At 43.5% G+C, this 14,144-nt stretch overlaps 1 protein-coding gene across 2 annotated transcripts in view; it reads left to right on the forward strand.

The window, feature by feature from the left end:
• The window catches only part of SYNPR (synaptoporin), a 112,967-nt gene extending 102,519 nt beyond the window's left edge, over window positions 1–10,448 (forward strand). For both annotated transcript variants that reach the window (XM_069865998.1, XM_069866000.1), the window contains 2 exons: window positions 7,712–7,903; window positions 8,658–10,448. In XM_069865998.1, the coding sequence (XP_069722099.1) occupies window positions 7,712–7,903; window positions 8,658–8,924 (459 nt within the window). In that variant the 3' untranslated portion in view covers window positions 8,925–10,448. The remainder of the gene's footprint in view (window positions 1–7,711; window positions 7,904–8,657) is intronic.
• Window positions 10,449–14,144: the final 3,696 nt, after the last annotated feature.

Consider the following 14,144-nt stretch of genomic DNA (forward strand, 5'->3'; position numbering starts at 1 on the left):
TGATTTAATTTGTTCTGTGTAATGGGTTGTAATTGAATCTACAGGTTAAACTTAACTAGTGTCCATTACCAAAGCCACTGTTCACAGTTCCCCATTTTTTTAAACCAAACCTAAATGATCTAATTTGTTCAGAATATCAAGATGCTTCTGTGCAAAAGCAGCTCCTGCCGTTCAGTGGTGTTGGGAAGCGGCTGGGGGTTATATTTAGCTTATGCCTGCCAGGAGGATTCCCAGGAGTCCCACACGCTCCAGCATTTCCTTCGCCCTGCCAGCTCTGTTGTGTTGGGTGTTTTTAAAAACCAGACCCCTTCTTACCTGGATCGCATCCTTGCTGCACTTCCCAGGGGCTGCCCAGTGCAATGACTGCAGCACCCCTGCCTGACTGGGTCAGAGAGCAAGTCCTGTGGTGCATTGGAGGGGAAGGGAAAATGCAGAGATCCAGGCAGAGAAAAAGCAAGCAGCTGTAGGCAGGAGGAATTTAAGGGTCAAGGGAAACTCAGAGTGAAAACTAGCTTCCTATGGCTGCAGGATTCACCCAAGGGATGTAATGCATTGTGCAAAGGAGGCAGGCGATGCATCCTCCAGCTCCAGGCAGATGCCACACTGAACTGATGTACCCAGCAAGATAACATGTATGTCAGATCAGATGTGTGAGTATGTGTCATCCCTGTGATTGTTCCTTCCAAAGAAAAGTGCTGCAGAAATCTGGAGTGCTATGCACATGCCTGAATCCAGCCTGCAGTCCCCAGCACGTGTTGGTGCAGGAGGCAGGGAAGTCCTTGCTCCTTCCTCATCACCAGGTGGGATCCATGTGTTGGGCAACATTTCCAGACTGACAGTTTTTGACCTCTTAGTGAAAAGTTAGATGATAGTTTTATCTGTCGCTGGTTCTCCTGCAGTGCCCAATCACAATTTCGTTTTAAAACCATTCCCATTTTGAACCTCTTGGCTTGATATTTGCTCAGTCTGGGATGACATCTGCCTTTAACTTGCACCCTCTCAGTGCTGGCTGCCTTTCCTCTTGACAAACAATCAGGATTTGAAAAATGAGTATGGCAGAGGGAAAAGGAGGGAGGAAAAAAATCTTTCATGTGAAATTTTAGAATATTTTTTCGAGAAGCCCTTGCAGAAATAGTCAGAGCACCAGCAATGCATTAACAAGTTGCACTGGCCCAAATGGATGCAGAATATATGATTATAAAGAATTTAGTGACCACTAAGTCATGAGAAACTCACAGAAAATTTCAGTTGCAAATGTTTCATGTTTACCTTGTTCATACAAATATGGGGAAACCCAACAGCATCTGCTGAGATCTTACCAAAGCATCACTGTAACTGTGGAAAAATATTTTAACGTTCAGTGTCAAGTGAGACACCATGGCAAGGAAATATTTGCAGTAGGAGAAGATGTTAACTCCTTCTGTGGCATTTTGGATAGGACTGGCTTGTTTTATTCACTCTGCAGTGGGTCATATCTGTTGGTAACGGTGCCTGTTAGATTTTTGAGAGAAAAAGATATCTTGCTTTTGGTTGCAAAGGTTCCCAGTTGTGTTCCTCATCTGTGCTGGAGGTGGGAGTCACCCCTCCCAAGGGGCTGCCAGCAGTGAGCTCTTGACACGTGCCCACTTGCCTCAGTGGCTCCATGAAGCAATCGTTCAGGGGGATTGATGCTAGAATCATAGAATCACTTGGTTTGCAAAAGTCCAACTGCACCTGTCCACTACTGAGCCATATCCCTGAGCATTTCCTCTACCTTTCTTTTAAACACCTCCAGGGATGGTGACACCTTCCTGGGCACCTGCTCCAGTGCCTGATATCCCTTTCAGTGAAGACATTTTTCCTGATGTCTAATCTGAACCTCCCCTGGTGCAACTTGAGGCCATTCCTTTTCATCCTGTTGCTTGTCACTTGGGAGAAGAGGCCAACGCTCACCTCACTACAACCTCCTTTCAGGTAGTTGTAGAGAGCAACGAGGTCTCCCCTCAGCGTCCTTTTCTCCAGGCTAAATAACCACAAGTTCCCTCAGCCACCCCTCTTAAGACTTGTTCTCCAGCTCCTCCACCATCTTCCTTGCCCTTCTCTGGAATAGAGAGATAAGCCTAAGAGAACACCTTGGATTCCCAGTTTCTAAAGGAACAAGGAGCAGTTTCCCAGGGATTAAATACTTAATAGATTTGTGCAATGTGTTTCTGAGCTTTGCAAACCACAGCTGTGATTTTGATTTCATTGTGAACTCCTACCCGATGCATGTGCACAGTGAGGAACTGGGGACTTGCCTCAGCGCTTACAAGTGCACACCAGTTTCTCAAATGACTGATTAGTGCTTGAGAGTCAGAAATGCTTTAAAGGAATTAATTGGAGATGGTGATTTAGAGTTTAATGACTGCAATTGTACAACATCTCACCATATTCTAGCTCATCTGCATCTCTCAGACCAGCCCCAGCTGGTTTCCACTTCTGTAACACCATGTATCCCCCAAGGCACTGCTGGTTTGTGATGGGCGCAGAGATTAACTGACCCAACAGTTAGTTTTGTGCTGAAATTTTAGGGAATCCAGGTTAGATGCTTCCATGTATGTCTGGAGTGGGAAAATAAAGGAGAACAGTCATGGTCAGTTTATATCAGTACACAGCCCTCAAACTTCTTTCTTTTTCCATAGCTTCTATATCCCATACGTACTCCATTTAAAACATGGACTTTGACAGCTCTGTCTCTATGCACCTTCAGGTTTGTCTTTGGGAAGTTATAGGTTGGCCATGAAAAAACACTTCCATCATTTTATTAGTATCCCAAGTAATTAACATAAGACCGTAAAATTATTTAGCCAAGAAAAGTGACTGACGTAGCCCTGAAAAGAGGGATTTCATTTTTGTAGTGATTACTTGATAATCTCATTCTTACCGTGCATAAAGATACTTACACTTAAGAAGATGAGATCTTTCCTTTGCAACTGGAGTCCTGTGAATAATCGCATTAAGCAGAAAGACATTTGGTTCTTTACAGCTGTTGCAGACCCAAGTGAGTCTTGGGTTAAGAGGTAGTTAAGTACTCTTCTAGTCTGCTCTCTGGCAATGTCTTTGATTAAATAAGTTTTATTTCCTCCCCTTTGTCTGGCTTTCTAGAAGATAGATAGGAAAAGAACGAAGAGGCATCTGTAAAAACAAAGACTGAATCCTTTGCAGTTAAAGAATGAAATTATGAATAACCTGGATAATTCTTAGCATTTCAAAGAGCTGCTTCAGCCTGCTGTTGCCCTCTCGTTTTTGAAGCACAAGCCTCAGTGACTTCGCTGCACACACTAGTGCCTCCCGAAAGGCTCTGCACGTCCCTGCCAGAAGCAAGCTTACGAGGCCATACACTGTTGCAAGAAGCGTGTAATTCTTTCAAAGCTTCATTTGGCAGAAAATCTGGGGTGGGACCTCGTTCAAGTTAAAAAGAGCTAAAATGCCACTGTAGGAAGGCGTTTGCTGCCTGCAGCAACCTGTTGTTGGCCACTTTCCCAGGCTGGGACTGGGGCTGTGGCTCTTGCTGGGGTGGTTCTTGGATTCTTAGGTTGGTTGTGACTGTGAAAGCAAATCCTCCAAGCGGTTTGCCCTGCTGGGGCTGTCCGAGTAACCTGCTGGCAGTGCTGCCAGGCTAGACAGACTCTGGCTGGGAGGGTTTATAGGCTTCAGCATTTGGGGAGTCGCTCCCTCATACGCTGTAAATGCACAAGAGGGTTTTGTGGGATAAAAAGGTTTTGTAGCATGAGCATCAGCAGATGGAAATGCTTGCAGAGAGGCCCTGGAAGCCCTCATAGAAGCAAGTTACAGGGCTAGCAGCTGCAATTCAGAGAGAGGAGAGGAGGGAGTGCGTGTGCAGCAGGGATGCCAGGTCAGAGCTGAGGGTTTTGTATGTTTTCAGACCTGACAGCCCAGGGCCCTGGTGCTGAGCTTGGGCCACAGTGTCCAGGAGGGAAAGCAGAGCCAGGTTGTGTGCGGGACCACACGCGTTACAGTGCTCTGGGCTTGCTGAAGCCACCGACCGGCTCAGCGCAGACAGAACGCATCCTCTTTCTGAGTGAAAAATCAGCTTCTGCAGCTGCTTTCAGCTGGTTGAGACGCTGGACATTGGGGGCTTTGAAACTGCAGTCACTTCAGTCTCCTGAGTGCAAGTGACTGTCTCTGCCAAAGACAGGCATTTTGCAAAAGCCAGTAGCTTGATAGCAAGGAGAAATGTTTCAGTTACCATGAAAAGAAAAGGCATTCACAGTTCGATTCTAAAACATATAATATATAAAATTGTTCCAAGTAGGCATTTTTGGCAAACTCAGTAATAGCAAGTTTTGACTTGAAAAAGGCAGCAAGAATCTTTTTTTTTTCTGTTACACATTTCAGGCTCTTGAAAATTCCCTCCTTGGGTATTCAGCATATTTTAAATCTTGTTTTCTGCTTTCTCCTACACATTCAGATTTTGCCTCCTTCCCAAAGGCACCTGTAGGCAGACCAAAGTATCTCAGCTGAGATCTGAGAAAGAAACTTTGCAATTAGGAGTATAGCGGAACCATACAACAATGCACACTAAAGAGATCTGTAGACACCGTTTCAAGAGAGCAACTACAAAAAACTACTTTGTTCTAAAGGAAACAGAAAAAATCACCCATGCTATGGGGATATTAAACATTCAGTTGCAAGATTTGTTTTAGTGTGCAGACACTCTGGGTTTAATTACCAAGGAGAAATTCCCCGGATAGACATTAAGCCACAGAACAGCTTAGCTTGAAATTCACTTTTATTTTCAGCATGTCATTATCTTGTAACTCTGTTCCACCCAGAGCTGTGAAAATGTTCAGCCAGAAATCCAAACCCACTTGAAAACAAGAGAGGTTCAAATTCCAGCCAAAGCTGAAGGTTAACAAAGATTCAAAATAAATAGGAAGGTACAAGTTTGCTCTCGTTGTATGTTTTGCTCCTTGCACAGTGCAGAGCAGACAGAGCAAATCCTCCAAGAGCCAGAGTGGCTGTGTAGCCTTGGTGAGCACACCTGCTGAAAAAACTTTTATTTCATTAGCCTTTCTATCCCGTCTTCTTGAGATTCTGGCCCAGTAACATGTTTCTGGGAATTATTATATTATAATAATAATAATATATTGTTATTATTATTGTTGTTATTATTTCTTTGGCTGTGGAGGGGTTTAGGTGGATTCTTCTCAGAGTCCCACTGTCCAATCTTCCCCTTTTGGCTTGATGCATTTCTTGCATCCAGCCAGACTTCACAGTTTTGGGGAGTTCCTGAATAAATGGGCTGATTGCAGCCCTGAGGAGCAGAAGCTCTTTTCCCAAGGCTCTGATCTGCTCTCAAATAAGAGTATTAGCAGCAGAAAGGGTAGGATGGAGCAGGGTTATGACACCTTGATGCAGGGAAGCAGAGGAAGTCAGCAGAAGGCTGGAGGATGAGGTGAGATGGAGAAAACAAGACCTGAGAAATAACACGAAATACTTAGTCCCTTTAGGACCAGCCCCTCAACTGCTCATTGCTACTGGATGTTCCCAGCATTACTTTATAGCCCAAGACACGAGCTACTAGCAGTTAGAGCGAGGGATTCATCCAAATTGCAATTATTTGTGCCACAAGTTGTGCAAGCGCCTCACCAACATGGGGTCAGGCTCTGCAAGCTCAACAGCAGTCTGAACCCCAGCTGCCATCACCTGCTTTAAGAACTTTGCTCACATTAAAAACTTCCTTCTTTTTAACAAGTTTCAATGCCCACATGTTATTAGTTTTGGTCTATTTGTCTCTGTTTGATTCAAATTTCAACCTGCTGTTATGCATTTATTTTATTGTTATTGCAAATGCACTTATTGCAGAGCTTGATTTAGCTTGCAAAGCCTGATTGCGTGGCAGCATTGAGAGAGAATCGCTTGTCATTTAAAAAATACATTCTCCAAAACTCTGGTGTGTCCACGGTTATTGTATCAATCAGAACCTGTGTGGGGGCTTGGTATCCAGGTAGGTAACACATCAAGCCTCACAGCAAACAAAGACCATATCCCATCATAATCCAGATCTCAGTGGATGTCTGATGTTTCTACCAGCTGGAATTTTTAGGAAATGTTTGCAATTGAACTGTTGCCTCTAGGAGTCCATTTCTCATTGAGTTACTGCTAGGGCGTATAAAATACAATAATTTCTTTTGCTGGAAATATCCCTGAGAAGAAAAACTACTCTGGGCTATGTGCCTCTGCCTGCCCAGCATCTCTTTGGGTGTTAAGATAGTTGTCAGCTCCTGGGCTTCACACTCTTCACAAGAGCCCATTTGGGCAGCATGAAGGGAGGTCAGAAGTACTGAAAGCTCAGCAGCAGACACAGGCCTACAGAAAACAAATTGTGGCACTGTTAAAAGAGAAGGATGTATCTTTTGGGAAAGCATCCAAGCACAGTTAATTTAATCCCATCTGCCTGAGCAGAGAAATCCTTTGTTCAGGGCTCACTTATGTGGCTGGTTTATTGACTGGTGTGTCTTCCATCGTGGAAGATGCTCGTGTCCTCAGTCCCTGCAGAGCTCCTTCCCCAAATGTCAAGTGTCTCGTAGAAGAGAGGAATGATTTTTCCCAGGGATCACTTATTTCTTTGGGCACCAACTCAGAATGCTGTGTTCTTAATGAACAGCTTCTCTCTATTCCATGTACACCTTTACTTTGTAAGGGGGAAGGGGAAACAGCCCCTTGGGAGGTGGGATATCAAGATGCAGCAATGCAGTTAGTGGTATGTTAGACTTTGGCACCTCTACCATCTGTTGTGGGCTGACAGATGGGATGAAATATGACAGCAGAAAGGCTCTTCTGTTTTAGCAAGACACAAGAAAGCTTGAAAAATCACACCTCCTCCCTCCTTCCCCCCTAAACCCACACAACAACAATGTCACTTGGCCACTTCTCCTGGCTAAGACAAGGAGAAGTTTATGCCTGTGTGTGCTCCTGAGAGTCTTTTGAGGGGAAAGTGAGCAGAGTGGTTCAGAGCAGAGGTGCTGGAGCCTGGAGGGACCACCATCCCTTCTCACCTCCTTTCATGTGGTTGGAAATTAGGAGTAAATGCTTTACCGGGACAGGGAGGAACTGAGAAGTCTTTGTGCTTGGCAAGTTTTGCTGTGTATTTGTTCACTCGTGATAATTAGCAACTTCACGGCTCTTGCAGCAGGGACATTTGGCCTTACCTGTAGCTGGTGAGAAAACTCCTCAGCTGGTAGCTGAGGATTAGCCAGTTTCAGGTTCCTCCTGAGACACTGCTGGGGATGGAAATGTTACCTGTCAGAAACCTGTCCTGGCTGTCTGTAGGAGCACCTGGGGCAAGAGCGAGCTCTCGGGAGGGCCCAGCTCCTTTCCACACAGCTACGTATTTTTTTAATTGATCCCAATTTATCAATCAGGTGCCAGGAACTGCCACATTTCCAAGGCAGCACAGCACCCTGGGCAGCAGCTACATGCTTGTGGGAATCTGCCCTTGGGGTCAGAGCTGGAAATAGCAGCTGAAGAGCTCTGCCCCATTAAGCACATAAAGTGCTTCTGAAAATTAGCTCTGTAGGTGATGATAGTAATCACAGCCTTCCTCAAACTAACAAGCTCTTGTTTTTTCTCTTCTCTGTCACAAGCTTTCAGTTTTCTGGTGATTTTTAATATTTTTCTTCCCTATGGACACGCCAGTATAATGCTTCTTAACTAATTTGTCTTTTAGGATTTCATTGTGACAGTGGTCTTCTCGTTCTTATGGCTAGTGAGCTCATCTGCTTGGGCTAAAGGACTGTCAGATGTAAAGATTGCGACCGATCCAGACGAGGTGCTGTTACTGATGTCTGCCTGCAAACAGCAGTCCAACAAATGCTTGCCTGTTCGCAGCCCTGTTATGTCAAGCCTCAACACTTCGGTTGTAAGTGACTTTGATTACTATTTTTCACCCTTACCTTGCAAACGTTTTCATCTCTTTTACCCATATATTGACCTAAATCGGCTGGTGTAAACCAGTTGGCTGGAATGATTTAATTGGAAGCACAGTCTCGCTGCAGGGAAAGGCAGAGCGTGACTCGCCACAGCTGGCTGTGGTGGAGCAGCAGCAGGAGGAGCGTGGAGGGTTGGGACGGGGAGAAAGCAGAGTGTCTGTCCAAGTATAGTGCTTGATCTGTCTGCTCTAACCTTCCTTGCTGCAGCACTTTTGAAAAGGGGTCTGCTCCTTTAGGAAGGCAAGGTTTAATGCCTTGGATTCCTTTGAAAATCCTCAAAAAAACAACATAAAATTGGTTTTCAGAATTTTTTTAAAACAAAACAAGCTCCTCTAGGCCACTGACCAATTAATAGCTCTCTTTTTAATTATTTTCTTTTGATTTTTTCTTTCCACCGTTTCTTTAATCTAGATTATGATTTCAAGCAAAAAAAAGTTATTTGGGGCTGAAAAAATCAACCTTGTTTTGGAAACGGAAAGGGAAACGGACACCTTGTGAGCTGCAGCTAAGGGAGGTGAATTTGGGAAATTGCTCGAAAGCTAAGAAATTTTCCTGCAGGTTTTGGGAGGAGGATGGACTGTGGGAGCAGCTTTACTTCTCCCAGAGCCGTATAAGGTCCATGACGTTAGGCTGGGCTGCGAGACCATGCCTTCAGGATGACAAGCTCCTTTTCTCCCCACCTAGGTCTTTGGCTTCTTGAACTTTATCCTCTGGGCAGGCAACATTTGGTTTGTGTTTAAGGAGACGGGCTGGCATTCCTCGGGCCAGCGGCACGCTCAGGACACCATGGAGAAGCAGTCCAGCAGCTACAACCAAGGTGGCTATAACCAAGACAGCTACGGGCCGGCTGGTGGCTACAACCAGCAGGGCTCTTATGGCCAGGTGGGTGAATATGGCCAGTCCCAGAGCTACGGCCAGAGTGGGCCAACCTCCTTCTCTAATCAAATTTAGGGTTCATGGAGCACAAGCTCTTGCGTTCCTCACCTGTAGAGAGTTTAAGAAGTCTCAAGTTTCAGTGGCGCCAGATTTTTAAGGGTTATACATAAACTAATACTACAACAAGGTGTTTAATGTCAATTAAAGATCTATGCCTACCTCCTGACGCAGATGGGAGGTGGCCGTGGGCTGGAGTTGGCCTTTTGTTCCCTGACCTACCAGGTACAGGAGATGTGCTTATCACGGGTGGTGACCTGGAGTCAGTGTTGTAGTATGTACTGTAGAGATAACTTTATGGTAGTTTTGTATGTGTTCAGATGGTAGAAGCATTTTGTAGCCTCCAGTCTGTAGTATTTAACATGCATAATATAATGGAATTTCCTTCTGCATTTTGGTGACAAACGAAAGTGGTTTACTATTATTTCTACAGATTATTCTGTATATCCATGCATGTAACATTGCACCTAAATTTTCAAAACTGCCTGTCTGTGACTCTTCAGAGCATCTGTTTGAGTTATACCTTTTTGTTTCAGAAGATTTTACTATCATTTTAGTTAACTGAGTCATCCGTAATTTAGTGCATGGATAAGCAGTTTCATACTACCAAATGTCTGGACTGTGTAAACGGAACTTCTCAACTTCAGCCACTACATTTTGTTACATGTATGTTTAAAAGAAGTATGCATCTTTTATATATTTTGCAGAGTTGAATATATGGCTTACCCAAGTTCTGAATGCTTTGTAACTAAACCATTTTTCCTTGAAATGGCATTCAGTAGTATATATGGTACCTGACCAATGTTTATTCCATTTAACTCAGCTAAGTATTCATTCTATAAATCACTATTTCTATGGATGTTTTGTGAATCTTTTAACGTGAGCTGTGGAAAATAAGGACCAAGTAACTGTGTTATATGTTTACAAAAGTATTTATTTAACTAAGATAACAGAGGTGCAGATATCAGTATACAAAACCATGTGAAAATGCCCTGTTGCTTAAACAGCAAAACATGAAAACCGCATGTTTGTTGTGACCTTACAAAGCAGCAATATTCCTTTATACCCTTTCATAACAAGGAAACCTTTCCGTCTGTGCTGTGTGAAGATTCTTAGATATCCCTCTGTTCTGTCGCTGCTCTGAGCGCTAGCTTGGTGCTACTGGAGAATGTAACTGGATTGACCAAATAACCCAGGCTCAGAGGAACTCATCCTAAAATAGCCAGAGCCAAACTTGTAGCCCGTTTGGATTTCTCCCTGGGAAATTCAGCCCTTCCTCACTACAGCATATGGGAGAGATTAACACAAATGAAAGCCTGATGTACTAATGAAAGCACAATGTACTAATCAAAACTGATCATCTGCATTTCTAAATCAAAGTGTATCAGTATATAATCTTATTGTATGAGCTGTAATGTTGAAAGCATCTTAGCTTAAAACAGCTTAGTCTCTTCTATGATTGTTGTAACCAATTTATGGCTACTTGGTGGATGAATCTATATTGTGATATCTATTTGACCCTAATAAAGTTATTGCATACAATGCACGTTTTCAGAGTATGTTAATATTGAAACATCTCTGCAAAATAACGAAGACAACTATTAAAGATAAATAACTATTCCTGTGCATGACTTTATTGGTCATATTCTTCCTGTTTTCCCACACTTTTATGAGGATTGTTTAAAGGTACAGTGGACACAACACCTCTACAGACCCTTGTCATTAAAGGTTGGTATCACAAGTTTAAAACAAATTAGGACTGTGCAATTTAATTCCTGCCTGCTTCTTTCCCTCTCTTTTCCCCCTGTCAGTAGGACCAGCCCAGTACTGTGCTGACTATCCCAGTCCTGTGGATTGCTGGAAAGCCATGTTTGAGCTACAGAGAGGACAAACCTTGAATACCTACATGTCCTGGTATTCTAGATGGGAGCAAAATACAGTTTTCTGGGCCAATAAGTATTTTATTTTGGCGTTCAGTTCTTTGTTCCTTTGGGTTTTTTTTTTAACTTGGAAAAAGTTAGATATAGGCAAGGCAGGAGAAAGTGAGATCTGTGTGTTTGACAAGGGGTGGGGATAGGATGTAGGCTCTTCATGCCCACTCCCACATAGTCCTACTTCTGTGTTTTTTTCTTTTTTTTTTCAATAAGAAAAAAAATCCACTTTTTATTAGTAGATCAGGAATATTCCAAGTTGGGTCATCTAAACCTCTCCACTAGAAAGAGATAAGAGATTTTTTGTGTCAACTAGCTTTCTCTGCATCAGCTTTTCCAGCAAGAACAGCAGGGTCCCATTTCCAAACTTTTCTGTCCAATGCTGGGGGTTTGAGACTTGAGTTTTGCTTAGGTTTATTCCTGCATTTCAAATAAGCTGAAATTCTTGTGGCACCATGTGAGCACAGGAACTGCAGCTTTCACACTCTCAAGAGTTGAGATCCCTGGAGGAAGGGCAGTTTCTAATGCAAAACTCAGGACAGAATTAAGACAATTACTTGTTTTGGGTACTGTTTGTGTAATTCCAAATCTAAAATTTTCTGATGAGGGGCAGACCTAGTGGAAGAGTTGACAAAAGCAGTGGAAGAGGCACATGCTTTCCTGGAAGACTTGCCCTTTGCTTTACCCAGGTGGCCAGACATTCACAGGTACGTTATCTCCTTGCTGCCATCCAGAACAGCTGAGCTGGCTGTTACCCTTTGGGGACAATAGTCTTCACTGTGAATTGGGAGGGATGAAAAATCTTTTCATCTATGACTTCTTAGATTGATGTAATGTGGAAGCAGCAAAAGTTATTCATGTACTTGCCTTTTTACGTAAGAAAACATATCTGACTGTGTTTTCCATGCTCCTCTGGATTTGAGTCATCACATCATTTGACAATCACTGAGAAACTGGAAGCTTATTTGAACTGGGAATGGTGACTATATAGCAAGGTGTTGAGCAGTAAGATGGAAAAGACTGTATTTGATGTTTCCTGGTTTTTAAGACAAATAGCTAAGTAAACTCAAGCATCCTCTGTGAAACTGCTGCTGGCAGACTGGTTGCTTTCCTACTTCATCATTAGTGAGTATCTCTGCCGGTTAGTTAAATAACTAGGTCAGCCTGGGAAAAAATATGTTCCTTGATCTTCTGTGCTGTCCCTCCTGCTTTCCCATGTGTTTCTCTTTATAGCCCTTTTCTCAGCTACCAGAAATGGGAGCGTATTTTCATTATCAAGTGTAGAACTGTGGAGGAGAGGCAGGTGCCTCTGCAAGCAAGGAGGTGGGAACACAGGGCTTTCTCTCCAGGTGCCTTAAAAGCTAAGGAAGAGGCGTTCTTGCACTGGTTTAGTGTTTCCCCATTTCTCTTGAGTGGGGAGAGGCTGCACTTTGCAAAGGTGCAGCACCATTCCCTGTATGGGGAGGTGCTTGAAAGGGCAGGGAGTGCGGCTCTGAGTACCCAGTGGCTCTGCAGCCTGCTTTGCTCCCTGCCCAGCACATCAAGGAGGCAAAGATGAGTTTACGTTCAAATCCAGCCCACAGAGCTGAGCCCTTATGTGACAGATTGTATTTTATTGTGCAATACTTTCTTGATGTCTGGTGAGTTCTCCTTTCGTGTAGCCATCAAGCTGCCATCACAGAGCTTTGGAGGAAGTTTGTGCTCCTGTTGTATCAATTCATATCGCAATTGCCTGCCCTGATTAGGTTAATTATTTCTAATCTGTACATGCTCTCCGTTTGAGCAATTCGGGCTCTAGCCCTGAATTATTCTTGGCTGAAGCTCTGATGTACTGATGAAAGCGGCAGGCGCATACGACATGCATTGCTCGTGTCTGTAGTCTGCTCCTGACAATACGTCTGGAGTTTCAGTTCTTACAGACAGATAAAGAACCACTGAGTAAAAACTGCCTCATATTGTTTCATCCTTTTCTGAAGAAGTTCTTCTTATATTATGCCATATCGTATTATAAGCATTTAGTCCTCTGTCTGCTAATTTAAAGCCAGCTTTGCGTCAAAATCTTTATATATGTGAATGGATGGGCTATGTAGCTTATGTTCTTTCTGACTTAACTATTCTTCTGCAGGATTTCTTTTTTTTTCCCTCATTCTGCTAAACGTGGGAGCTTTTCCTCCTGGACTTTTCTAACAGCAGCAATAATATGTATTTTAGTATTAATATCTGGTGCTGATTATCCCATCATTTGTCAGTGCCACACATTCTTACTATGATGATCTTAGCATTTTGATATGAAATTTTAATAGTTCAGCAGGGAGGCATCTCATTTGTTGCATTTAGCTACCAGTTTCTTTACTTACATTTTTATTGCTATGTCCTTCTTAAAGAAGACTTTAGGTTTTTATGAATATAGCTGCCTCTTAAAAGTTTTAATAGCCTATAATAAAAAAAATCTCAGAGGAAAAATTATTTGTTAATAGTATTTTGAAGCTTCCTTCCATAAATGAGTAGCATACCAAAAATGCTGGGCTCATCCCTTATCCATTAGATTGTCAAAGACGCCAGAGGAGCTGAATGCTTGCATGCAGGGGGTCCCTGAAGCCACTGTTCCCTGACAGACTCCACACAAGACACGGATGTATTTTGCTCAAAATGCTGTATCATGTCTGAAAAATGCCTGCACATGAGGTGACAAATAATGTTTCCCTGCAGACAGACGAGTTCTAGTGGCTTTTCTTAAATGACATTTTATCTGCTCTATCTTAGCAATGGGATTCATAACTGTTTTAACTATTTTGTCACTCCAGAGCTGAATTCTGGGCTGAGCTGAGCTACCTGTGTGTGGCAGGGCAGATGAACAGGGCCATCCGTGCCCTCTGCCAGGGTCTGTGACCTGAGCCTGCCCTGCGGGGAGCATTTGGTGGTACCCGGAGGAGCGCTGATCACCGGTTCATCATCAGGCACCGGCCTGTGAACGGCACCAGCCTTGGATAAAATCGAATTGAGTACAAAGAGATATTTCTTTTTAAAAGGTGGTGGCCAAGAGGCAAATGTTCCTGGGACCTGCGGAACATTGCTGACATCATCCCAGCACATATGGAAGCAGCAGCATGCACCCCAAAAGGGATGGTGATGGAGAAACAAATGAATAGGAAACGCTCCCTCTGTGATTTTATTTATACTCTGCATTCCTTCCCTCCTGGAAAAACTTCAGGGGTTCAGGTTTCAGGATGCTTAGTAGAATATTAGCGCGGGTAAACAGCATTGGGCAAAGCAGGAGGCAGTTGGGCTGTGACCAGATGGCTACAGT

The sequence above is a fragment of the Phaenicophaeus curvirostris genome, chromosome 11 (assembly GCF_032191515.1).
Source record: "Phaenicophaeus curvirostris isolate KB17595 chromosome 11, BPBGC_Pcur_1.0, whole genome shotgun sequence".
Taxonomy (NCBI): domain Eukaryota; kingdom Metazoa; phylum Chordata; class Aves; order Cuculiformes; family Cuculidae; genus Phaenicophaeus; species Phaenicophaeus curvirostris.